Source organism: Zonotrichia leucophrys, chromosome 2, assembly GCF_028769735.1.
Source record: "Zonotrichia leucophrys gambelii isolate GWCS_2022_RI chromosome 2, RI_Zleu_2.0, whole genome shotgun sequence".
NCBI lineage: Eukaryota > Metazoa > Chordata > Aves > Passeriformes > Passerellidae > Zonotrichia > Zonotrichia leucophrys.
The window spans coordinates 14313235-14340990 of NC_088171.1; the positions used below are offsets into that span (position 1 = coordinate 14313235).

Here is a 27756-nt window from a genome sequence, read left to right on the forward strand (position 1 = left end):
AACGCCATCGGATTTCGGCCGTGAGCGATGGCAGTGTACCCCGGACGGAACAGCAAACGGCCGTGCTGCCCCGCCGAGCGCCTTCTCTTTCCCCGGAGCCGCGTACCTGAGGCAGGGCGGCAGGAGAAGGGGCAGCAGCGGTGCCCGCTTCCCCCGGTGCACCAGCCAGGGCCGAGAACCGGGATTTCGCGGGGCTCCTTGTGCCGGTGCCGCCCCGGCTCCGCATCCCCGGAACCCGGCGGGGCAGAGCGAGACGGGGGCAGCCGCAGCCCCTCGGGCTCGCTCGGGGCACTCTCTCCGACCGTGTGCGGGGCCCGGCGGCTCCCCCGCCCCGTCCGCGCTGCCGGCGCCCCGCGGAGCCGGCCGGCTGCCCCCGCCCCGCCGCACCGCCCCACGCCTCCGGAGCGGGAGCCAGCGCCGCCGCCGCCCCGCCCGCCGCCGCTGCGCGCCGGGGCAGGAGCCGAGCAGGTGGCCGCGGGCAGCGCCGCGGCATGTGAGCGGCCCCCGGCCCTCGGGAAGGCAGCACCGGCCCCGTCCTGCGCTGCCCTCCCTTCCCCGCGCCTCGGCGGGCCGGCCGCGACGCCGGGGCGGAGGCAGGGCGCCCGCAGCGGCAGCCCGGCGGCGGCCGGGGGCTAAGCGCCGCGCCCCGCCGGGGGGCGGCCGTGGCGGAGGGCGGAGGGGAAGAGGAGGAGGAGGAGGAGGAGGAAGGCTGCGCGGGGCCGGAGGGACGCGAGAGCCCCTCGGCCGCACAGGATGAAAGTCACGGTGTGCTTCGGGAGGACGCGGGTGGTCGTGCCCTGCGGGGACGGGAACATGAAAGTTTTCAGCTTGATCCAGCAAGCGGTGACCCGGTACAAGAAGGCGATCGCCAAGGTGAGGGGCGCGGGGAGCGGCGCCCGCGATCAATATGGCGCTTCCCGGAGTGGGGAGGGAAGAGAGGGGGAAAGTCCGGGCTGCCCCGCCGGGGGGAGCGGCGGGAGCGGGGCCGGGGGCGGCCGGTGGCGGCGGCGGAGCCCGCGGGGAGCGAGTGCCCGGCGCCACCGCAGGGAGCGGGGGCCGGGGGCGCTCGGCCCCTCCGCAGCGGCCAGCGCGGCCCCTCCGCGGCTCCCCGCGGGCGCCTGGCGGGCCTCGGCCCTTTGTTCGCCGGTGCCCGGCGGCTCCCGGGGGTGTCGGTGCGGGAGCCGCCCGAACCCGGCCGGCGGAGCAGCTCGGAGGCCGGCGGTGCCGGCTCTGCCCCGGGGCGGGCGGCGGGGCCGAGGCGCAGCGGGCCGGGCGGGAGTCGCCGCGGAGGGCTGGAACTCCAGCTCCAGGCTTCCCGGCCCTCCAGGCCCGGCGCTGAGGGCGGTGCGAGGGGACCCCGCCGCAGGGGCGTCCGGCAGCGCCCGCGGGCCGCCCCCAGCGCCGGGCGAGGCTCCGAGGGCCCGCAGCAGCAGCGCGGCCGCCCGGGCACCTCCGCGCCCGCCGCGCCGCGGGGGAGGCTGCGCTGCGCGCTGCGGGACGCTCCGCCGTGCCCGGGGTGCGGGGGGCGCCGGCCCGGCCCGCGGCACAGCCCCACAGCCGCCTGCGCCGGCCTCTCGCAGCCCCATGTTGAAATCCCGGGCTGTGCGTGTGCAGGCAGTTGCAGACTTGGCTTTCCCTCCACGGGCAACTTGTTGGGCTTTGAGTTTCTTCCCTTCTTTTTTTTTTTTTTTATTTTAAATTTTTCCTTTCTCTCTTTCCTCCCCTCCTCCCTTCCCCCCTCCCCCCTCCCGTACTTTCTTGTTGCTGCAAACTTCTTTTTAGTCAACTGGTTTTTTGGGCAGTATGACCATCGCTGGCTGAGAAATTCAGCAGTGCCCTTCCCCTTTGCTCTGCCTTATCGATCTAAGAAGTTTTAGTGTGCTTTTCCCTCTCATCCCTTCTGAGATATTTTACACTTCTGATCCTGGAAGTTTTACTTTGGCAAATGCAGACTGCCAGGTTGTCCTGAAACATGCAGTGGAAGGAATATTGTGAACATTTCGTTGATTGGTTTGAAGTGATTCCTGAGAAAATTTTTAAAATCAGTTTTTTCATAGAGAATTCCAAATGCTGGAAGGAGAAAAGTAACTGAGTTTCTCATCACCTCCCCACCTAATTCCTAAAGTGCATGGTTTTGAAGACAGCAGATATATTCTGATTCCATCTGAAAAAAGAGAAAAATAATTCTCAAGGATATGGCTGTGGCTGCATACCAGCTGTCATTCATATACAGCAGTTAAAGCGTGTGGCAGTGTACTTGCATATAGGAGTCTGGGGCTGAAAATACCTCTCTGGTTAAGGTAAAGCAGTGATCAGTAAAGTGAGACTGTTTGTGGAACACTGAATGCCTCATTGGGCCATTTAGATGAGAAATGTTTGCAGCATTTGATCTTCAGTATTACAGCATTAAAAAAAGTAATTATTTTCCTGTGTTTTGTTCCAAAACTGCCCCGTGTAACTCCTGTGGCAATGGGCTGCATCGTGGCTTCCAAGTATTTAGTTACATTGAGGGGTGGCAGTTGCATTCTGCAGCATAATGTTAAACCCGGGAGGGATTGAAGTTATAAGCGCAGGGGAGGCACACAACAGTCACCAGGAAAAGGTTACATCATTGCAAATTTCATTTCAGAACAAAAGTGGCCCACCTGTGGAAGCCTGGGAAGGAAAAAAAGTAACTCTTAATCTGGCCATGTACTTATTAAAGGGACAGCCAGAGGGGCAGCCAGGCTTTGACTGGTCCCAGGTATCAAAAGCTCTGCATCCTGGGTTAAAATGACACCGTGGTTTTATTTATTAGTATTCATGTGGTGGTTATGCTAAATGCCACTGGTGTGGACATGAGGTAGCTGCAATTACCGAGATTGTTTCTATTAGATGGAAATTCTGTGGTTGAAGACAGTAGCAGTGTCCATGGACTTTCTCTGAGTGTTTTTTATGGTCACTGTCAAACCTTACTTCTAACTTGAATTTGCTGAACATTTTCTGTGGTGATGTTTAGGTGGGAGGAAACTGGATCTTACAGTAAGTAAGTTTTGTAAGTAGGTGTATAACACTGTTTGCTGTGCTTGCAGTAGAGTAACATAGTAATTGTATGGTTTGGATGCTGGAATTCCACAGATGACTCTGTTTTCATAGCAGTTAGATGGTTCCTTTCTGTGCTAGTGTAGCAGATGAGCAAATCTTCAGTTCATAAGGAGACAAGAAAGGGAACAAAGTAATTCCTAACTGAGAGGATCAAAGTATATGTGCCCATATGAACTTTCAGTCTGGCAGCTGGTATCAAGCTGACACTGAAATCTACTTCACCACCACTATACTTGTATGGAAAGAAGCATATCTGGTGGAAGATTATTCAAAATATTTGAATGAAGTTTATGGTTTTCATACTTACAGGCAAAGCAGCATTTCTCATCCTGCAAGAATGTGTGTGTCTACTGTATGCAGGAGTTCTTTCAGGAAAACTCCTTGAGAACTGAGTTGTCAGCCCTTCCCAGATTTCCCCCTGCTTTGTCATGGTTTCCCACTTGTGATTAGCAGTAAGTGATCTGCACAGTGCACTTATGATGTTCCTGTGCAGTTGTAGTGAGGCAGCCCAGAACAATGCTTGCAGAGTGCCAGCACTGAATAACTTCAAAATTTAACCTCAGTGTTCTTGCTTGGTATTATTTAGGTTGAAGAGACATGTCGAGAATGGAAAAAGTACTTATGGAGAACAATCCACATAATAGTACAGTTCTCCTCTCTGAAAAATTTTAGGAGTTCAAAACATACAGATAGCACAACTGCAGATAACTGCAGTTAGTTCTAGGTGCTATGTCTTTGATGAGAATTCTGAGTGAATCCTCAAATTTATCCAGAAATTTATTATGGATTAACGCTGCTGTCAGTGCTAAATCTTGGTGTGTGGAATTAGTTATTAATATGACAGGCTGTGTTTAAAGGCTGGTCTCTGTAGTATGTATAAATTTTTCTGTTCTTTTGCTTTTTATTCCAAGAGAAGCTTTGTGTCTGAAACATGATGCGTTCTCTCTGCAGGTTGTGTTTGCGGGAAATGAACAAGCAAATGATGAAAGATGTTTGAAATGTCCACCTTGTTCAGGGCAAGTGGAGTCAGCAAAATCGATCATGTTAAATGAAACCCCGTTTTCATGGGGGCATGCTAATGGTGCACTTTTGTGTGGCTGGGTGGAGTGATGCAGCCTCTGGCACAATCTCTGCCTGAGCCTTAAAGGAGTACAACTTGGGCAGGGGACAGCTGGCCTCAGGAGTGGTAGATGCATTTTCCAGACCCTGCTGGTCAAGGGTTGTGCAGATTTGGAGTTGGTGCAGCCCTGACAATTAATTTAATGGTTAAAAACTTGTGGGAAGGTAAGGGGGATTAAAGAGGGGTGGTCAGCCACATCTGAGTGGTTCAACATTGATGGCAAGAGATAATGGCCTGCACCAAAAAGAAAAAAGCAGACAGACAGTTGAGATGAAACATGCTTATCAAATATTGAACCAGTGTTAAAAGGTGGAAAATTATTATAAACATGATGCATCAAGCAACTATTGAAAGGAAGTAATTGTGCATCTTGTAACTTTGGTTTGATCTAGATGTTGCCAGGGATGTTTCTGACTTTTTTTGTTGACTTTTCACAGTCAGCATAATCTTTTGTGCTTTTGATTTTTGCAGAGGATATTGCCAGCATTTTAACTTTTGTCTTCTTTTTCTTGCAAGTAAAAATAGGTATGCATAAGCAATGGGTAGATATAATTAAAAAAAAAAATCATGTGATGTAAATGAGCATGGTAAGCAAGAATATGAAATAAGAAGTTGCAGATTTGCTGGAGTTGTTGAATGTCACATTGAGTCCCTAGAGGGATTGCTTGGTCTCCATGATAGTTCAGGCTGATGCCCTGCATATCATGAGCTTGTAGTGGTGTTCCTAGATGTCATATATAACCCTCATTTTCCAGTTAAAAGAAATAAATTAACAGTTTTCTTGCGGAATCAAAATTATTTTAATAGAAGTCTTGAGACATCTTTTCCCTCTCCCATGCCACATGCTGTAGGAGATGAAGTTTTGTGGGGGTTTTGATGTTGCATGGAACAATACTTCAATTGTTAATTTGAAAACTGCAGTGCAGTAATATTTGTGAAAAGAAATTGTAATCTTCTCTTTGATAGTGTTAGAGGCTGTTGCTGATAAGAGACCAGAACTGCAGGAGAGTTGGCAGGGTAAGCAAAGGTAACAGGTGTCAGATGACCATATTCTCGTGTAATTTGTACACTGGGGGCTTAGGCCACCCAAAGCTTAAAGCTCCATCTCTTTGGTGGGTCTGCCATTCATCAGCAGGGAGTTGTGAGGGAGGAAGGTTGAAGACTGAGTGATTGTGTCTGTGAAGCTTGGCTTTTTTTCTGTTTTTGGTTTTATCCCCCCCAGTGCCAGCTAATGGGGATTATTTGCTTAAAAGTCAGTTCTCAGACAGCTGGTTGTCTGTCAGGTACACAGCGGCAGCTTTGATGCAAGTTGTGTTCTACAGAGCAAACAGTTGCACAGTTCCTCATGACTGTGTCACTGGGCCATCGTTTGTAGAGCCTAACACATGGCTGGGTTGGTATGAAAATCTGCTGATTTTACTTGGGCTTTGTGTTGTTCTTGGCACATTCTCTCCTTGAGCTTGACCACTAGGTTTTTGCCACAGGCTTAAATGGATCTGCCACAATGCCCATTCAGTGACCCCTTTGGCAATACTCAAGGGCAGCAGTGGCTAAATTTAGCATAAAAAAGATTTCAAGTTTTTTGTTTGCGTGTGGTTTTTTCTTTTTTCTTTTTTTTTTTTTTCTTTTTTTTATATTTGCATTTCATTTTTCTATATGTGCAAATATCAAGCCTTTTTTAAGTAGAAAGAAATCTTACAGGCAATTTCCAGAATGCACAGGAATCCTCTTAACCCCAAAAAGGAACTAAAATGCCAAAAAATCCCTGTCACCCCTGCTGCTCAGTTGGCTATCAGTTTAGTTCTACCTGGCACCCCAGGATGATGTGTCTGGGCTCTGCATTCAGTGTTGGCTGGGTAATATTTCAGTGATTTACCTGAGGTCAGCCAGGATTCCGTGGGGCTCTGGGCAGTTTTCTCCAGCTGGCTCTTGGCCTCTTCAGTGACGCTGGGCTCCCAACAGTGCAGTGAAACCCAGCTGATAGGAACGTCATTCTGCTGGGCCTTGGTGAGCAGCACTGGAGAAATGCTGATTTAAGGAAGATAAATATTGAAATGGGTCATGATTGCTTCACATTTAGAAAGCTGCTGTGTGATCCTGCAGGTTTGGTGCTGGAAATGCAAGGCTATGGTGATAAATTCTCTCTGCTGATTATGGAAAACTTTCTTTTAACCTCTTCTCTCCAATTCTGTCTGTGTTTTCAGCCAAATCAATGTTTTCCTGTCATTGGCTCATCTGTAAATAGAGGTGGCTCTTGCACATGGCAAGAGAATTTGCAGGGTGAAGATAGAAATGAACCTTTGGAGCAAATGAGGCAGTGGCTGTGGAAGTCCCTGGCATGGGGACTTTGCTGTACAGCAGTGCTGTGCCCCAGGGACCTGGGGCTTGCAAGGCAGGAGCTGCACAAGCCCTGCCATGCCCTCCCTGCCAGCTCTTGCCTTTGTTCTGTGCCATCCATGCAACAAGGGAGGAGACTTGTCTCAAAAAGGCCTGAGATCCACGCTGGGGCTGTATCCCTGAGATTTGAGCAAGCAGACACTTGGGATTATTCAAAGCTAATAAAGAAGACTGAATTCTGTAGTGTTTAAAAAGAGGGTCTTGAGAAGTTGACACCCTGTAAGCCCTTCAGCTTTGAAGGTGCTTTCAGTGAAGGAAGTGTGTGGTGCTGCTGGGGCTGGCTGGTGTGAGCAGCACCTATCTCTGGCTGGACAGGATGCACCATGGATTTCAATTTGGTATTATGTAGTTTCTCAGTGTTTCCCTGTTACTTACAGTGATGAAAGTGAAGTGTGTGTTTGTGGAAGAGTGGCTGGAGAGTGATTTCCCTTTGAGCAAAGCAAAGCTGCTGAGCAATTCCTGTAGCTCTGAGGGGAGGACTGTGCAGGAGCCTGTGAAAGTGCTCAGTGCATTTGGGGAACGGTTCCTGCAGGCAATCTGGGGTTTAGGGAGTTGCCAGCCTTTCTTCTCCTGGGCAATGTAGCCTTCCACCAGTGAAAAGGCATCTGATTCTCACAGCTTTTTACACTTTAACTTCACTTATAACAGTCACAGATGTTTTAGCTCTGTTACAAAAACACCACTGGAAGTAACACTTTCTCAGTTGTACCAGACTATGACATCTTTTGGTCGTGGCACATTGAATCTGGTAAAATAAGACAGAGTAAATGGGGGAGAAATGCTGGTGATCTTAGTTATACAGAATATGGTTCATGTAGCTTTAAAACAATTTCCTGGTCCTTCAAAGGAAAACAAAATGTTTCATCCAAATATAAATTGAATGGATAAAACATGCAACAATGCTGAACCAGTGCTTATGTATATTGAAAATAAAGTGGAATTCTTCTAACATCAATCCAGAATATAGCACAGATGTTCTCACTCAGAAATGTTTTCTGAGCAGTAAGAAAATAAAAAGTGAAGCAAAAAGTATTAAAAAATTCTGGAAGATACTTTAGGGCATCTGTGCTTTATTTTTTTTTCTCCTTCTTTTTAATATACATTATATATTTTCTTTGTTTCTTTGAGGTCATTTTGATGTAATACTCAGCAAGTCTGGTACTGGAAAATGGATAAAAAACCACCAAAAACCAAAATGCCTTTGAGCTAAGTTACATAATCCAGTGAGGCTGTTTAAAAAAACCAAGAAAGTAAAAAGAAAAACAGCTGCACGGACATACATAATACTTGTCAAAATGACTAATATTGCTATTGAAAGAGAAATGAGTCAAATTTTAAGTTGGGGAAAATAATTTTAAATTAACAGCAAATATTAAGGCCTTTTTGTTTTTTGAAAGAATCACATTAGTTTTACTTGCTACACTACTTCAGCAGTGTTAGTTTATTTTTTTCCTAAGGGTATCCTTAGTTTTTTTTTTCAGTTGGTCCCAGGATTTTTTAAATTTGAAATAATTTTAATAACTATTTTGTTGCAGTATTTTTTTGTTCTCTTTTTCTTTTGTTTGATTAGGTAACTTGGTGGTAACTTATTTTCTATTTCAATCCCTGTGGCAAAGTGATGCACATGAATCACCTATTTAGTCCGAAACAAAAGGAGAAATGCATTCCTGCTTTCCTACTAAAACTCTTGGACTGCATCCCACACTCTACATCTCAAGGCTGGCATCTCTGGTGCAGGAGAGGAGGAGTGAAGACCAAGAGAGGTTCTGTGCAAGGAGATGATCCTTGCTGCCCAGGAGCAGAGATGAGCATCCCCTGGAGCTGGGCCCTGGGGTGCTGCTGTGTTCCTGCCAGACACCATGGCTTGGTGCTGGACAAGTTGGCTGCTGTTGCCTCCAGCTTGTCAGGATGTCTGTCAGGACAGAAACAGGGCAGGCAGAAGGGAGACTGTGGGGAGAACGATGATCTTCTGTGGAGCTGTGTTGTTATCTTGTTGTATTTTATATTTCTAGAGTCCTATACTGCCGCAATCATATTTCTAAAGTCTTGTACCTTCTCAGTGTTATTTTTTGGGGACAGTTCTTCACAGCACAGACTTCTCCTGCTTGTTGCTGCTTCTTAGTCAGGACTCCTTCCAGGCTCTCCCTGAGTGGCCAAGCCCACCCCCTTTTATCCCAGTTATCTTCACTAGCCACAGCTGCAGCCCAATTAAGGACATTGCAGCTGCAGCCCATCAAGAACAACCAGGGCTTACCAGGGCAAGGCCTATATACAGATATTCAAATACAATACAGATATTTTACTGGGACTCCTACTATAGGGTTGAAAAAAAGGATGGGATGTCCTTGGAGTTTGGTGAAAGGAAATGTGTAGGGGGATACAATATAAGAAAATAGAGGTAGCATAGAAAGTAATCTTACCCCTTAAGGAGTTGCAGCTGAGCCAATTATTAGTGGTTGGGAACAGGCCACAGCTGTAACCAATAAGAAGAGTGATATCAAAGAGTGGATTGGTTGGTTGAGGAGAGTTGGGGTCAGTTGGCTGCTGTGAGAAGAAGGAAGGGTCAGTGCTTGGAGGAGCTGCCTACAAGAAACATCAAGGAGGTATGAAAGTCTTGCAATAAGGAGACAACAATGTGAGACTTTTGCAATATAATGACGACAGAAATGCTTTTGAAGGATAGGTAGATATGACTCCCATTGCTTTTTTTTCTCACTTGGGTGGGAAATGGGAGTTTGCATGGAAGCAAGACACCAATGCAGTACATGAGGTACAGACAAACAGAAAATTCCAAAGATGGGAAGAAATGGGTTTACTTGGTGCCCTGGAGGCATACAGTCCATTTAGCAAGAGGATGAAAAATTGACCTCAGTGGCGCAACAGATATCACCCAAAGGCTTGTTTTAAAAATCAACCTGTGGAATTTATTATAGGAAGCTTTTCCTTCTGGGCAATAAGCTTAGTGAAAGTAGCATATCCCTGATTTGGTGGGGAAAATAGACTCTGTTTTGGAAAAGCAGTGTCATATTTTTGGCCATTCTCCCCACATTTGCTCATGTTCAGCCTGCTGCTGATGCAGTGAAATCACGAATTTGTTGCAGGAGGAGCAAGCTGGTATATCATTAGCAGTTTTCTTTTTAAGTAGCAACATTTATAGGATTTTTTTTTTCTGGGTGTGCATGTCTTTACAGACTCAGAATAGCAATTTAAAATTTTCTGGTGTTGATGTGTATTACTAGAAAAAAAACAGTTACGTGGGTATAAAGTATTTTACATGGAGATAGAACTTCTGGGAGTGCCTGTATGTTTGTGTGTGCACCCACTTCGGTGTTTTCATTTGTTTGAAGAAACGTAGCCACACTTAGTAAATGGAAAAGTAGTTTCACCTTACCCCATCTTTTTTGCATGTGCTTTCAAAGTTGTTGAGTTACTCTATCTTCCCCCTAGGCAAAGGCCACATAATGTTTTTTTCTCCTCTGTTAAATGTCAGAAGCAATATCTTACTTGTGAGAACCTTGCAGGAATACAGATCTTTGTGCATATAATGAACGACTTTGTTCCAAGTTCTTAAGGGCCTGAACAGGAAGGAGCTGAATTCAGTAAATATTGGAAAAATTACTTCCGGGGTTGCTGGAGTGTCTCTGAGACCACACAGCTGAAAGTTTTGTTGCTATAACAACTTAAATGACAGTTGAAAAACCCCAATAAATCGGAAGCTTCAGAACCTTTTGCTTCTTTAATAAGCTGCTAAGTGAAATAACAAAGCTTGATTTAATTCGACCTCTCCAAGAACCTGTTGGACCATATGTTATTTGTGTTGTTTTAAGTGTGCATTTGTTTGCGCTGTCAGTTTGCCCCTCTGCCTTCTTATGAAGACTTTGTGCCTGCAGCTATGAGCACCAGGAAAGCAGCCAGGTACCAAAAGAAGAATTTAGGCAGCAGGGCTGTGGTGGCCATCCATTCCTGGTGAATGAGCTCTGGCCTCAGCACTGTGTGCAGCCTGAGGAGGGAAGGGCTTTTACTCACCTTGAATTTGTCTCTGGCAGTAGCAGGCTGCTGGAAGACTGCTAGCCTGAAGTGTTAGGCTTTGCTAAAAGTTGAAAAGTATTGTGCAATTATAGTAATTTGGAGAGTATTACAATAGTAGGAGAGTAGTCATCTCTATACACCTCAATTATTCTGCTGGCTGTTTCTGGTTTTTATTATAGAGATGAGTGCTGGGCAAGAGAATAAATGCTGCTGCTTTTGCAGGGAGAGGAGGGGAGGTAGCCCAGCAGTGGCTGTGGCTCTCCTGGAGTGGGATAGCCAGCTTTGCAGGGCTCCTGTGAGCTGTGTATGCGTGAGAGAGCTCAGTGGGGCAGCAGGTCAGGTTTGCATCAGGGTGAGGGTGTGCTCTGGGTTAACCCCTAAACACTGCCAAAGCTTCTCCTGTGGCATTGTAGGAACGAGGTACCTGGGAATGGGAGAAAGCCACCCTCAGTCAGACTGTCCTGTCTTTTGGGCATGGTGCAAGTTCAGAGCATTCCTGCCAAATCCTCTATTGGACATTTTTTAAATGTTATTAATAATACTGATTTGAGAAGATAGGTTTGATGGTTTTTGGTCTCATTGAGTTTTTTTGACAGCAGCTTTAGTTACTCTTTGTAGGTTTTCTGCAAATGAAAAATAACATAAATGCTGCCTGTAATAATGCTAGAAAATTGGAAGTTTGAACAAAGAAATATCAAGAACAAATGGACTGGCTGAAATAAAGTAGTGCTTTTAAATTCAGAATACTGTGTTAGCATAGGCTCTCTTTGGAAAAGAGGCAATAGTTTTAAATGACTATAACTGTATGAAAAATATTTGTATGTTTAAGAGCTTCCATTTGAAGAGAAAACCTTCTATATTTTCTGGACTTAACTAACCTGATCTGAAAGTAAATGTTATGCTCTGTGTGTAAAGCAGCATATTTAGCATGTGGTTGTGTTAGGCAATGGAGTAGTCTCCTTACTCTGTACCCAGTGATCACTCAGGAACACAATTCTTTGGTAAACTAAACCCAGATGTTCATGTGTGTGAAATGTAATCAGTGTCTTATAAGTCTCTCCTTTATTAGTATAGCTGTTTGAAGTAAATTCCTGATGACTCTTTTGTTGCTTTGGCATTGCCATAAAATAGCTGTTGTTAGCTTGAAGCTTCTTCTAAATTGGAAGCCACAGGTAATGAACATCCTGTATTGTAGCTTTTATGAAGGTAGAATATGAAGATGTTTATGAAATATTTAGCTCAAAAGACTCCTGATCCTTACCCTGTCTCTGTGTGGAGCTAAGAAGTTTTTTTTGCTGGTGGAATTGCCTAGCTGAGGAATGGAAGCAGCAGTGAAGGGGAGCTAGCTTGTATGAAAAGCTTATTTGTGCTGAGTTAAATGTTCTTGTGAAATTTGAATATGAGGTAATTAGGTTGAATGTACTGCTGTTTACCTTTTAGCATCTGGAAAAGTCTAAACAATCTGCTGAAGGGAACTGTATCCTAAATCTACTTCCAAAGTACTTTTTCACAGTTGTGTATTTCAGACTTGATTAAATCTGCTTTTTGTGGTGTTATTTTCCCAGTGGCCAGTGTAAATGGCTGAGGAAAGGTTTGGGCAGTGCTCTAGGCTGTAGGTGTCCTGTGGGCTGTTCAGTTTGATCAGATAGATCCTCATAGTTGTTCCCTTTATAAAAATGCAAGGTGGATCTGTAAATGCCTTATGCATGCATATTGCTCTTCTCAATTAAAATATTTACCATAGCCATCCACATCTGTGGTACTTGAGTCCAATTAGTATGGTATGGTCTTTTTTATTCTAAATTGCCTCAATGTCATAGTTCAGCACTTGCTTGGTCTCAGAACAAAATAAAAAAATTTAAAATTTGCTTTGTGTGGAAGTTATTAAACTATTTGGAATCTGTAAATCATAATAGCTAATTCTGTAAGCTGTATGTCTTGTTTTCATAGACTCATAGAGTGGTTTGGGTTGGAAGGGACCTTAAAGATCACCTGCTTCCAATCCCCTTGTCATAGGCAAGGACACCTTCCATTAGACCAGGTTACTCAAAGCCTGATCCAACCTGGCCTTGAACACCTCCAGGAATGGGGCACCTGCAGCTTCTCTGGGCAGCAGAGAAGTTGCCAATTTTATGGGTTTTATGGGTGGTCTGTGTTACCCTTTATAAGACCATGTATTATGTCTGTGATTAGACAGTGTGTAAAGACTGCTTTAACTCTAGCAGCCTTCACAAGCTGCTTCTAATTCAGTGAGCCAGTGTTTTGTTGCCTTCTGAAAGACTGTTTCCAAAGGCTGGTGGATGCCAGAGACATGGTGAATAGAGAGAATTAAGACACAATGAGTCCACATTTTTTTCTTGATCACTCTTGGGGATTAAAGTTGTGTGTGATACTGAAATAAAAAATAATAGTTTTTCTGTAATTAATTGGTGTTTTAGAAACATGCTGTTTATCATTCAGAATCTTCCTGTCACTTTTTTCAAAAAGTGTGCTGTTCCTTCTGAACTTAAGTGTGTGATAATTCAGTTTGTGTTTTGTGTTACTCTTCAATGTAATGTGGAAACTGAGATAGGAAGCAGAGATCTGAACTCAATTTATAATCAACAGTCCTTTGCAGCCTGCCTTTTACCTGATGGGCTGATAGGGAAGCCAGCCTTTGGGGAAGACCACATGGCTTTGGGTTTGTACACTATGCCTAGATGCAATAAATAAGAGGGTTGGTTCTTTGCAATTGCAAATTGTGCATTTCTCAGCATGAACAGCAAATCAGAAACAGCCTGGTGCTGCTCACTTGCTTTGCTGAGTGAGAGGGGCTGTGAGATCAAACACTGAGCTCAAAGATGCCAAAGTCTGTCTATTTTAACTTTGTGGCTCCCCTCTCCCTGATTTTGAATAAGTAGGACTGCAAATACAGCATGATATGTAAAAGCAAAGCTGTGGAGTCCTCCCCCCCACTGCTTGCATCTTTATATAGTTCATTCTGCTGATCAGACTGTCACACCTGCTACCAGCCTCCTTCAGAGAGCAGATTGCAGCCTTGCAATTTAAGTGCTCCTAACATATGTTGGTGATACACCAGCAGCAGGACAAGGCTTTTAGCTTTGACAAGCTCTACTGGTTTAGGGATGTTGTTAAAGAGGGAGAAAAAAAATAATAGAGTGATTTTGAAAAAAAAATTTAAGTAAAGATGCAGGAAGATAAAGTGAACTAATGAAATCTGCCACTTTGTTGTTTTTTCTTTTTTTTTAAAGGATGGGTTTTAATATATATTATGCTTGGTATAGAACTCCACAAATAAAACTTTCCCCTTTGTCTCATGACTTAGACTGTTGCCCTGGTCATTGCCAGGGTGTTGAATTTCCACATCTGTATCCAGACTCGCTGGTGCTGGGTTGCACTTGCTGTGTCCCATTGCAGGCACCAGCTCTGTTACTGCAGGGTGAGCAGAGGTTCTGATTCGTTGTGTGGTTGGGCTGCCATGGTGTATTCCTCACTAGTAGACAAATAGTTTTTATAACTTGCTTTCATTATAGGATGAACTGCTTCAAATTGCCTAATTTTTAGCATGGAGGTAGGGTTATGTGTACAGGTTGTGCAAGTTGTTAGAAAAGACTGAACATTTTGTGTCCCTACACATTTAAAAGATTTCACTACTCAACTCTAATTCAGAAATTAGAGCATCTTCAGAGAAGTTTAATGTGGCTTCAGTAATTTACAGTAAAAAATGAGTGGTACCTTTTTGTGAAAACTATTGCTTTCTCCATTTTAGCGAGTTTCCCGCTGCACAGGAGCCTGAGTTATAGAAAGCAATATATGTAGAAGTGAGCAGGACAGACTAAAAGTGCTGTGGTTCAGATTTAAGGAACAGTTACAGTGTCTTTTGGTTCCTTTCAGAGACATTGGCTGAATCTTGTGGTGAAGATGCAGGAGATAGCTGGTTAGTTTTGCTTTCCTGATGCTGTGATTTGAGAAGGGACATGTATGTATCAATGCCCTGCTCCTTCAGCTGTGAAAGGGGCACAGAGTAGGAGTGGGCTCCTTTTCATCACTGCTTGCCAAGACAGGGCTGCTTTAACTGGGAAGCTGTGTAGGTTTATTCCAAACACAGATGGAGTACGGGATTGCTCACCTGGGAGCAGCATTGTGTATTCCTGTGGCTCATTCTCTGCAAGGACCTCATTAACACATGCATTTCACAACGATGTTAATTGCAGCAAGTGAGGCATTAAGTCCTTCTGTGGTTTTCTCTGCGTCTTTCTTTGACCTTAGGAAAGAGAAATGTACTTTGCTGTACTGTTGCTTGTGCTGCAGCAAAGCTGTGCTGCAGCCATCAGTTGTAACAGCATGCAGCGGCCAAACTATCTGCAAGGAGATGGTTCTTCAGCATCCGCTCCTCTTAGCAGGGCAGTTTTCTTCTTTGCTTTGCCTCCTTTCCTTTCAAAAACTAAATCAGCAAGCAAATATCATAGCATGAAATGGGCAAGTATAGATTTATCCCTGCAGGGTGCATGGAGAGAGCAGGCACAGGAGGTCACTGGCTGATCCAGGACCACACAAGCAGTTCGGAACCAAGCTGGAAATCAAGTGCTGACCTGCTGACTCCTTCATTACAGGACTGTCTTTCCTCTCTAATAAGGATGTGGTAAAATATTGCTGTACTTAGTCCTTCTTCTTTGCTGTAGCTAAGACATTGTATGAAAAGACCAAATTTCCCAAGCTGAAAAGAGAGTAGCTTGTGGTAATTGGCTGTTGAAAAGAAAGTGTCTTAATTTTAGGAAAGTGTGGAGTCCATCATGTTAAACAACTTAATAATGTCTGTTTCTTATGTAATTTTTTTAAACTTGGGTTGAAACTTTCATATAGGATCTGTCCTTGACAGTGTAGGATGTTGATACCAGTGTTGTTTAAATGTTTGTAAATAAAGGAAATACTTATGTTTGACTTCAGTATAGCTATCTAAAGGGATTTATAAGTATTGATTTTTGTTTAAGTGACATGCTGAAGCCAGATGAGGTCTGTCAGTGATGAATTTGCTTTAAATATGAGAAAATTGGAGAAGGGAGAATATTAATCCATGATAGTAGAATTTAAATCAGCATTTCATTTTTTTCCCCCATAAAGTTCTGTAATACTCTCTTAATGCAGAAGTGTTGTAAATAAAGGTGGACATGGTCAAGAAATCTGGGTAGTTGGTAAGTGCCCTAATAGTGTTTAGCTGTGGATAAGAAAGAGCTGTCTTTGTGGTTATGCTTTTCTTTTTTAGATTGATGGGGTTAATTGCCTTGCTCTCAACTTAGCTTGTAGACTGCTGTGCTACAGATGCTGATTTAAAAGGGACTCAGTCTACCAAAACTTTTTAATCCCTTCTGCATACAGTGCTGAAAAAAGCATGTTTTCCCCGTGTTAGGTGTAAGTGTCATATTAGGATCTCTGTATTATAATGATAATGTCATACCAGGATGTATCTCTCTATTGTGAATAAGGAGATGTGCAGGGCTGCAGTAGGGCTAGAGACAACAAACAGGGGAGTGCTTGCTGTAGTACAAATTTAATAATAATAATACTAAAACCTGAAAATTGGGGTTTTGCAAATCATAATTCCACCCTAAACCAGTTCTTTCAGAATGATTGATTTGAATTTATCAAATGCTTTAGCTTTTGTATTTAAAAAACATTCTACAGCATAACTGCCATTTACTAACACTGCTTTTGTTGAAGCCTTCAGATTTTATTAACTGCTGTAATAGTCATTGTGTTATCTCCAGCATTCTGCAAAATTGTGGCTGTTGGCCTATGCAGCTGGGGGAATGTATGAAATCGTTTCAGATGACATTATAACTGTTTCTCATATTTTTCCTGTAGAACCTGTATTTCCAAGTGACTCTGTACAGCTTTGATAAAAATGCTGTTACTAGGCATGGAGAGCCTGAGAGATTTCCATGAAGTCTTTAGAATGTGTCTCTTAATGATTTACATGAATTCTTTTGTGTATCTTGTTATTTTGACATATCCCTCTTATTTTAGACAGCTTTCTCCAGTAGAAAGCCCTTGAGAAAAGAAAAGCTGCTTGTATTTAGATTTAACAGTCCTGAGGGTAACAGTGCTGATGCGCTGCTTCCTTTGCTATTCCTGACCTGTTCAATGGCATCTCTGTTCCTGGCTTTTTCAGAAAAGTTCATTCTGTTCTACTACATTCTAGCCTCTGTTGTTTTCTTCTGGTGTTGTTTCTGATATTTGTAAATGATTTTTGCACAGCAGTGTCCCCCCTTTTTTAAATGTGCTGCATATACATCAAAAATTCTAGTTTAGAAGGTTTCCTTGTCCTCCTCCATTTCTGAGTTATATAATGATGCTATGGAAAAAAATAATGATACTTTGGAAACTAGTACTGTATTTATTTTGTTTTTAGGCTGCCCACTAGCTGTCTTTTAGGCTTTCTTGGGGCTTCTTTTTCAGCTGTTTTAATCTCAGGCTATTCCCTATACCAGGACACTAATCAATTCTGGACTGTCCCATTAATCTTGCTGATTAACTGATTAGATGAGTTGTTCCTTAAGGCATGCAGTGGCAACAGAAGGGGTGGCTGCTGGGCAGGAATGGTCCCAGCAGGACATTTTTGCTCTGGACTCTCTCCTGTGCTCTCCTCATATGCCGGAGCTTGCCCTGTGAGGAGGATTCAGAGTGACAGATTTTTAAGCTACCAGCAATACTGGCATGGGAGTCCTGCAAATGCTGCTGAGTCAGGACTTTTAACAAAAAGTTGAGTTTTATTGAAAGCAATTGAATTGCAGTGAGTGGTGATGAATGGATGTATGGTGGTAGGACTCTGCAAATTCAGATTTTGATTTTTTTGTTTGCCCTGTACTTTGTAAGTGGGATATATTTCCAAATGAAGATTGTTTTGATAATGACTTAAAAGGCTATTTCTGTTTCTGTTGTATCCCAGGTTGCATTTATATTGAATTTGTACACCATTAAATAACTTTAAAATATTTATTTAAGAGCTAGTGATACTTTTTTTTCCATGTAAACTCTCTTACTTAATGTTAAGAGGGTGTATAGTCAACATTTCATCAACAGAAAATGCATTGAATGAGCTTATTACCAAGCAAGCTGGAGATAGAATCAATATTAGAAAAGAACCCCTGAACTGAGCAATGTGAAGTAGAAGAAATAATTTAGTTAAAAATGGAAATTGATAATTGTCTGTACTATATATCTATAGACTTTTCACTGAAGTACAAAGCCTATAAAGTCAGGTATGTTCATTGATTTACAGATTGCTCAAATGTGACTGTGATCTGAGTCAATGGAACTTCTTTCCTAGGAGAAACCAGCATATCCTGAGGGTCAGAAACCCTGAAGGACACTTCTTTTTTGAATCTTTTTTGAATCTGCCTGTGTTTCCAGGCAGAAAGCAAAATGTTCTAATTTTTTCTCCATCCTCTCTTTTTTACTGTTTTTTCTCTCCTCATCTGGAATTGATTGTAGCAGTGGGCACTGTGCTTTCACAAACCAAGTATGCTTCCATACAATTGTGATGTTTGCTTGCTGCTTTATCAGTCCAGGGCAAACTGTTCAATCTCTTTTATTTTTTGTGGTACCTCCTTTTTATTTCACTTGCACAGTGCATGAGCATGGTTGTTAACATTCAGCTGTATTTGTACAAAAGAATAAGTAGGAATCATTCCAGCTCTACTGGCCATTGAAATACCTTATCTGCTTTTCCGTTCTTATTAAAAAGCTTATTCACGTTTTTCCCTGTATCTCATCTACAAAGCATAAAAACTTTGCCAGCATCTTGTAGTTTGTGCTGTATGAATCAGTGGAGAAAACAGTCTGCTGTGCGTCTGGAATTTGATATTTACCTATGAAATCTGGAAGGTAGAGCATCTGAAAAAGCAAATGGTCTCAACCCTTCTTATGCTCTATTCTGTGAGAATGCCATGCTTAGTAAATATACTTTTGAATCTTGTAATGACTATATAAGGTACCAGGCCACTCAGGATAATGGTTATTTTGTTGTGGTGTGTTATGGGATCAGGTTTGGTTAGAAACTGGGTAGAAGTACCCTGAAATCAGCAGAACTGTCCAGGGAAAGGGATCTGCCAGTGCAGCTGCTTGTAAACTTCTGGAACTGAAATCTCAATGATGCCCATTTAGCACTTTGTGACTTTCAGTTTCTTTAGGTAGCAACCCTGCAGTGGAATATCAGTGGTGTCATGAAATGTGTGCAGTGCAGCTCCCCACCGTGAGCAGGGGTGGCCTTGTTCCCAAGAGTGACCTGGGCAGTTCCCAGCTCTGATCAGGGCTGGTGCTTTGGGGATTACAGCAGGGAATGGGGGTGGGAAGGAGAGAAGGCAGAAGGGTGTATTTGTGTTGGGCAGTTGATGTCTGCAAGCCTGCTCTTTGGATGAGGTGAATGTCACCCGTGTCACTTGCCTGGGTCTCTCTGCTGTGGTATTCGTGGGGGGAATTGCTTCATGGGTGATTGTGACATCCAGGGACAGAGGGAACTGCTGGGCCATCCTGTGTCATTGCCCTGCCCAAAGGTGCCATGAGTGAGTGACAGCCCCTCCTGATTGCCTACCACAGGTTCCCAGGGTTGGCCCTGCTGGCCTTTGAAGGACCTCAGAGGAGGCTGACGCATTTAAAGATAAATGTCCAGCTGAGTGATTCTCCTGCTATTGAGGATTTGCGCTGTAGTTTCAGTCTGAATACAGAACATGACGTTTTGGCCTTGTATGCTGAAGCTATGTGGTGGGTCTTGGGTTTTCAGGAATAGATTATATTTGAATTTTTCTGGTGGTGTTGGAGATCCCCATGGATCATATTTTTCTTTACCTGTGGATGATGGCAGGCTCTGTGATGACAATCATCTTTCCTGTTCTGGATAAATATTTTGAACTAAAAAAGAATTGATATGGAAGACTGAAGAGAAAAAGTGGTAAAGTAGCAAGAGACTACATTTGATCTTGCAATGGTTTATCTTCTGGATAACCACAGGATGGAATTTCGTTGGATTTCAGTTACAGGAACAGAGTCCATAATGAAGGAGTTAAGTGTGTATCCTGAGAGTCAGGTTACTGACATTTTGAGGAGTTACTTAAGTTAGCTTAATTTTTGTTCAGAAGTGGAGCTTATGGGTTTGTATTTATTTTGATATTTCTGTTATTGTCTCTCTCACACACAAAGATTGTTCTGAAGTAGAGTTTAGTTACTGTTTTATCAAGAAAGAATTTGGGTTTTGTCCTCAAAAACCCCCAAAGTTTCCAGAATGTGTTTGGAGTGGCCCTCTGAAATGCTTTCCTGTGACAGAGAACCTCTGCATGGGCAGCATTTCTCTTTGGTTGGGGGTACATGGAAGGACTCAGTTATTCAAAAGCTCCTCTGCTCCACTGTAGTAGTTTGGGATGAGCATGAAGTTTCCTTTTGGAGTGAGCTGACATCAGTTGCTGTAGGTAGCCTGCTTCTCCTCATGGGCAAATATTGAGATTTCAGCTGTCGGGCAGTCTGGGGAATGTGGCTCCCAAGTGAGGGGGCTGCTCTTCAGTGCTGATAAATTGCATGAATGCAAGGATCTGCTGGATTCCTTTCTAGCAAAAGAAAACCACAATGATGTAAACGAGTAATTTATCTTTAGAGTTTTGTTTTCTGCAGTTCTGCTGAACCCTGTTCATACTCCTGAGCAATGCATGTGCATTCTGCAGTGTCTTTGCCTTTGTGGCTTAGGGCTTACAAATATTAAAACTCTGAGAGTAGCCCATTCACTGGTGAACGGTGTTGGTGATTCAGATACCTACTTTTGGAGGCAAAAGAAATAACAGAAGATCTGAGAATTATTTTTTGTTGTTTAGCAATAATTTTTCACACAATAAATGATGCATTTTTAGCATTCAAGAGGTAAAAAATGTAATAGAAGAAGCTTTGATATAATTTATGGTCATCATGTACTGTCATATCTCATGCTGGTTAAAGGTGTCTCTTTGCAGTTGGAAGGAGCAATAGGAGGAATGGTGAATCAGCTGGGATGACAGCTGAGTCAGGCAGCCACCCTGCTCATGTGATGGAGTGTGTGCCTGGACTCTGAGCACAGCAAGGCTGTGTTGAAGCTTCAGGTGTGCATTGAGAGAATGTGTTGAACTTAGGTACTCACACTGAGGTGGGGGTGTGTACTGAGGTGTCTGTGAGGAAGAACACAAAGGTCACGTTTGCATGGACAAGGAGAATAAAGATGTTGAAGCTTTCATTTAAAAGGCTTGTGCTTGTCAGGGTTTAGCCACAGAAAGTGTTTGGCACTCAGATTTGTGTGAATTGTTGCTTCTAGATGTGGATGCTGCTATCTCCAAAACTCTTACCCTTGGTTTTGTTTCATATTCTTTATTGATAATTAAAACCCAGTTTGGGAGACTTACATGGGCTGTTCTGTGTAACTGTCAGCTTCTTGTGGATGCCTTAAGACACTTTTGTAGCACAATTTCCTGTGTGAAATGCTGTTGTTTTACACAGGAATTGCACAAATCTCTAGTTGCAGCTCTTACTGGTACTACAAATTGATATCCTCATACTTAGGCTGTCTTCATCTCTTTCACCTTGGTTAAGTTTGATGTGTAGGGCAGTGTTTATGTAGCCTAACTGTTAATATACAAGATTGGAGTATGCATAAACTCTGTTTAGGGCAGTGCAGAGAAATAAATGTCTTTAAGGTGTGAATCACCTGTCCTGAAGCAGCTATGTGAAATAGCTCAGTTTTTAGAGTGCAGGAACTGGCTGCAGCATGCTGCAATCCCTTTGGCACACACATTTCCAGTCCAGGTGGCTCAATTGGGTCATTCCATGTGTTCTTTTGTCACAGGCCACTTTTACACTAGGGTGTGGTCTTGCTGAGTGGCTGCTGTGTGTATAAGTAAATATATGCATGAAAAAACACGGCTACCTCCCTGAAATAGCTGCTGCCTCATTATGTGGCCATAGGTGGGTTGCACTGTCTTTACATGGGATAGAAATGTTGATGCTTTGCAGGATGTTGTGAGGGCTAGCCAATGTCTGTATGAGATTGTGCCTATTTACTAATTTCTGAAAAAAACACTTCACTCTACTCTGGGGACTATTTAACTCCATGGAGCTGAGCCATGTTGAGAAAGACTTCTTTGTATCTGTTCTTGGGAGGAGGAATTGGCACACTCCAGCTTCTCCCACTTAAGGCATTTACTCCTATTCCATCAATAATTTAATAGATTTTGTTTTAAGGTCAGCAACTTCAAATTGTTTAGAGAAATCATACCTATATTTTTCTAAACAAGCTCAGATCAACTTTCCAAACCGACAAATTTAAAGAAAAGGAACATAAGACCCTGTTTATATCTATCATCTAATTACCCCCCATTACTGCTTCCTAGTTGTGTAAAACTTCACACTCTTTACATGTTACAGTAGATAATTTAAAATTGGTTATTTCAACCAAGTAATTGTCTCAAGACCAGTATACCTGCTCTATCTGCAACTTTGACAGCAGCTAAGTGGTGATCACATAGAAATAAGTAGGTTTTGCACATGCCTTACTCTTACAGATGAGATGTGAGGTACAAATATGAGGAACCTTGGAAAAAGTGCAAGAGAAGTACCAGGGTTGTATTGCTGCTTCTGTGTAGTGAAAAGTGGTGTCAATCAGATACACAGGCATGTTGCAGCACATCTAGCAGCTGTTTGAAAAGAAATCAGAGCCATTGTTTCTTCCACTGTAAACATTTTGTAACTCTGATTAAAAAGTATAAGCAGAAAACAGTTGTTCCTGCAAGTAGGGAGTTGTTATATAGTGTGTTTGGGCAAACAAAGTGTATTGTTTGGCAATTTCTACAATGCAATTTAAAAAATGAAGTTTGTAGTGCAATGCCCTTATGGAGGCAGTCAGTGTCAGGTAAGCCTCTTCTACAGACAGCTTCTTACAAAGATAAACAGGTCTAGAATGTGCAGGTCTAGAATTTGCAGGCAGTTACTTGCACTGTTTTGGAGTAATGTTGATGTTAACAGCTTGCTAGTGTTGGTAAATTCAGCAGTAAAACTTTTTTCCAGTTCATTTCGTAGCATGAACACTATCACACACTAACAGGTTGTCTCAATATGTTGCATTTTTTTCACCTCTCAGAAGATGTACTGAGAGGTGAAATGCTCATTTCAGTCTTGAAGGGCAATGTTTCTAGTTCAGGATGGGCAGGCATCAGGGGCTTTGTACCACTTCTGGTGTTCTTGAACTGAGATTTTTGTAGTCCCTATTGTTATACTGTTTATTGCTTGCCATTGCTCAGCACAATACTAAGAATTGTTTCAAGGCTGCAAACCTATCTCTTCTGCTGGAACAGTTTTAATTCCCTGAGCTGTTTTGTGCTGAAGTTAGAGGAATATGGAATATTCATATGGAATATGAAAATAGATTTCTCTTGGTTGTTTTGCAAGTCATGTCTTCGTTTATGCGTGCAATGAAAAACCCTTCTCCAAGCTTAGTGTTTCTTAGCCTAGTGATTGTAAAATCTGTTTAGAGAGATTTTCTTTTAATTTTTTTTTTTTTAAGGAAGAAACTTCCAGAAGGTCCAGCTTCTCTCTCAGGGCTGGGTACTGGTATCTTACCAGGGATGCTTCTTTTTCTTTGTGCACTGCTCCTCACTGTAATCCTTAGTAACTCCCTGCTGTGTATCTCTGGTTTATTATTGCTATTATTACTGTTTTTCCCAGTGTGGGTCTTGCCCATTGTTTTTCCTGCAGTATTTGGGAGTTTGTTGGGTTGGTAGATGAAGGGTGGGTGCTGGTGGGCACTTGGGAGGAGAGTGCCCAGTAAAGCAAATCTGCTTCTCAGTGCAGAGCCCTGTGAGCTTTGCCAGTTCTTCCTCAGTTTCCATGTGGCGTTTTCCCAACCTTTCCTGGTGAACACTGATACTTGTATTTGCATGTACTGAAATTCAGGTATAGTATTGTTAACATGGTGTGAAGCCAGAGGAGCTGCTCATGTGGTGAGAACACCATTAGTTGTTTATTTGTAGCTGCTCTTGTACTTTGAAAAGATGCTTCCCAGCTGGGAAATCTTGTTTCTGTGAATCCAGGTGGGAATTCTCAGAGAATTTTATCTCTGCCTGGTGTGAACAAATACAAAATATTATGAATAGCAGTTCCTGTGAAACAGTAAATCAGGATGTGGTGAGTTAGTGATGAAGTATCAGAGAATCCAAATTCTGTTGGAAGGCAGAAGATGCTTTGCAAAAAAAACAAGCACCTTTTCAGTGCACAAAGCTTGCCTGGTCAGGCCTTGCTAGCATGAGAGTTCACACCAGGTAAATCCTGAAATTTCAAGTTTATTACTTACTTCCTTGAAGTTTTTAATTTGTCAGAGTATTTACTTTAGACATTTGCAAAAATTTGAGGTTCTTGAAAGTCTTGCTGTGCCAACATTGCCAGGCTGATACAAGTGGGCTTTGAACATCTTGACGTTAATAGTGGTTTGAAATGAGGTATTCAAATTAACAACTCCCAACCTTAAGCTAGACTGCTCTAAAATCTTTTATGTTCTGCATGGTGGATGTTCAACATAGAATTTTACTGTGAATTATTTAGGCCATCTCATTAGATGTTGGTATCTGAGTGAAAGAAATAGGGCTATCTAGCTTTGTAAAAATATATACCAGTATCAGCACTGGTCAGAAGAAGGAATTCTTCCAAGGAAAATGTATTATCTCTTTCAATTGTATCTCTTTAAAAAATTACATTGCATTCAGGTGTTGCTTATTCTACTGCAACTTAAAAGTTTTTTTGGGAAAAAACAACATGGGAAGACTCTGAAAAAAAACCTGTTAGGAGTAATTGCACGCTTCATCAGGGAGGTTAGTGTAATGACCATAAGATTTGTATTTGTTATTCCTACCATTCCTTTTTATTTGGAATGATCTTGTGCCTTCTCAGCCCTATAGCCAGGGTTTTGAATTGTGCTTTAGAAACTGCCACTGCTTTGTAAAATGGGGTAAACTTGCAGAACCAGTAGGTAGCTTAGTTTGGTTTTTTTTTCTTTTTCCTTTTTATTTTTGGGTACCATGACTGATGGTGAAATCAATAGCAGTTTAAGGCTTGTATGTGTTTGTTACCCTAAACATGTTTTTTGATCCTAAAACAAGATATGTGTTAACTTTTCACTTGTGTTTGGGGCCCATTGCAAGTTGAGGTGTTGACTCTCATAGAAGCAGCAGTGCTTCCCTCTTTAAGGGGCGCGGGGAGGAGATTGTGCATGGCGGTCCCCAGGCCTGTCAGAGGGAAAAGCCTTGCAAGGGAGGGAAAAACTTCTGCTGAGGATATGTTGGAGGCAAAATGGAACTTTTTGGGTGAGGCAAGTGGTCGCTCTAGGAGAAGCTTTGGAAAATGTCAGCAGTGGCAGGAATGGGGAAGAACCTGATGAGCAAGTAGGTTAGCTCCCAAATGGAGAAGGGTAGCCAGAGGCAAGGAATAATAAGGCCAAGGATAATCATCCTTCTGGTAATGCCTGTACTGAAGAGGGAAGAAGGTTCAGTTATGGCCCTGCCAGCAACACTTTGAAGTGGACCAGAAACTTCTGTAGCCTTTGGACAAAATTAGTGAAAAAAATAGTTGTGAAAGAATTTTTTCTTTTTGCCTTTGCTTAAGAATTCACTGTAGAGGACTGGGGGAAGGGAGAGCAGTCTGTCTTCAAGGAGTGGGACTGAAGCAGCATTTGTGTTGTGTATGAAAGAAGAGATAAGAACCAGGAAGGGAAATGTTTGAAAGTGACAAGTTTGTTTGTAATTGTGGGAGAGCTGGAGGACAGCAGAAGTTGCCTGAGTGTATAAACCAGGATGAACTTGTAGTTGAAAGCAACGTGCAGTCAATTCAAGTCCTCCTTGAGCTTTTGAAGGGGTTACCATGCCGGTACTGCTGGGGGTAGCTCAAAAAAATTCATGACCCAGAAACTACCACTGTCCTTCCCTGCAGGCACCTCTTTGTTTCATTTGGTTCATATTTTAGTAGGGAGGGCATTAGTAACACCTAATGGATGCTGGCAACATTATTCTATATTTAAACACTTGCACACTTATTTCCTCTCCCCTAGTTAATAAGAATGCTTGATATTCACATTTCTCTTTCTGCACAAAGGAAAAACTGGGGCAGCAGAATGCTGAGACTCTTACTTCAAATACTGTGCACCTACAGGCTCCAGTGAAATCCACAAGAGGAATATATAAAGGTTTTTCCAAGTCAAAGCTCTATGTTACCTGTCTATAGTTCTTTTAAGAAACATTGGAGTAAAATTTTCTGTTTTGTCTGCCACTGTCTTCTGCCTTTCTGCAGCACAGAAGCTAGTAGATCTTCCCCTCCTCCTATCATTTATGCACATGTCTACTTCCTTATAAATTATTGGCGTGTTCTCTAGTTAATTCTTTGACGACAACAAAAAGATGCTTGTGTCTTGTTTCAGTAGAAAGCAATTTCCCTGAGGTGAATATCTCATTGCTTTTGCTTTGCTGCTTTGACTTAGCTTCCATTTTCCCTGCTTCTTGCTTTGTAAATTGATTTAAAAATAAAATCATGAAGGACAGAGACAAAATGTTTTATTTTGCTACAGGTATTAGGTTACCTGACTGATACAGCTGAAAACAGAAGTACTGAAGGGACAGTGCAGAGGATATGCAGCTGCAGAAACCTCTCTTGCACTATTTATGCTGCTCCTTGTCAAACTCAACAAATGACACCAAAATGTGTCATTGCTGGATCTGTAAATAGGTCTGCTGTGATATAAAAATCTGCTGTTTTCCAGGTGGGTGTTGCCCATCTCTCAGCAGTGCATGGTAGTGTGATGCCCCTCTCAAAGGGGGGAGATGGGGTTTCATTGCCTGGTCCCACTGAAATGCACACACAGCATCTGCAAGGTGGGGCCTCTCCTCATGCTGCCTGGAACTGGGATGCTTTGCCTTCCTCTCAATTAATAAATGCTCAGATGTTTGGTAACTTGACTTATTCTTTTGTTTATTTTTTGTCAGAGGCATTTAGGTGTAAACAATTGCATTCAGTTTCTTTGTTCATTTCTTCGAGGCAGTCTCACTATTTGTCTAGTTAACTGCAGGGATTTCTGCTGTTCATGAAAAGTTTCAAGATCTCGCTACTAAAATATTTTAGTATAAAATCAGCTATTGTAAAAAGACTTTTCTGATGTGACATTTTTCCCAGTGAAATCTGTAGGTACCTTAGGCTAGGAGGAGATTGCTATTTCAAGCACTGAAAAACAAATTTCTGTATTTAGTTTTTGTTTTATTCAGGAAAAACAAAAAATTGGTAAATCCTTTCCATGGAGTAGTATGATTTGCTTTACCAGAAGTTTTACTGTATGTCAAGATTTACAGGTAATTACAGAAGCTCATTTGAGTCTCATGGGGGCAGATAATGAAGGTGTGAAGGTTACCCTTGTGTGTGCTTCACTGCTTTGTTGTGGACACCTTGGTGGAGAGTCCTGTGCCAGTGATCCCACTGCACTTTGTGACTGACAAAGCTGTTTTGCAGCACAGATGGCTTGCAGAGGCTGAGGTTCACTGGCAAGGCTTGGTAAGTGGTACCTTGTGTTCCCTGGGGTCCTGTGCACCTGCAGCAGGTCCAGCTGTGGCTGTGGCCCCTCCAGCCTCCTTGGGCACAGCGTGTTGGGCAGTCCCAGCAGTGCTCCCTTCCCTTCACCCTGTGTTGGACTGCACCTCATCTCCCATCTCCCTGCAGCATCCTGAGCTGGGTGTTGGGACTGTTCCAAGTGTTGCCACCTGACCTGCATTTGCAGATGTGTTTGGTGCCCAGAGCAGCTGCTGGCTGGGCTGTGCTGCTGGGAGCCACCACAGCACTGCAGAGTGTTGGTGTTTGTGGCAGGTGGCATTGGTGTCCTTTTAAAGTTTCTAATGTATTGTGAGCCTCATTTCTGCTTCTGCACTGGTACTGTATCTGTTTAATAACCATGCCCATGTCATTAATAGAAAAGCTAAACACTATTTCTAAGAGTGGAAGCTTTTGTAAGCTTATTGAAGGCACAGGATTTCATGAAAAATTGCTTTGTGATATTTTGCTTATATTGCAAAATTCTCACTTGAGGTCATAAAAAT

At 42.9% G+C, this 27756-nt stretch overlaps 1 protein-coding gene across 15 annotated transcripts in view; it reads left to right on the top strand.

Moving 5' to 3' along the window:
• Window positions 1-673: 673 nt before the first annotated feature.
• The window catches only part of PARD3 (par-3 family cell polarity regulator), a 445615-nt gene continuing 418532 nt past the window's right edge, over window positions 674-27756 (top strand). For all 15 annotated transcript variants that reach the window (XM_064703969.1, XM_064703975.1, XM_064703971.1 and 12 more), the window contains exon 1: window positions 674-873. In XM_064703969.1, coding sequence (XP_064560039.1) covers window positions 754-873 — 120 coding nt within the window. In that variant the 5' untranslated portion in view covers window positions 674-753. The remainder of the gene's footprint in view (window positions 874-27756) is intronic.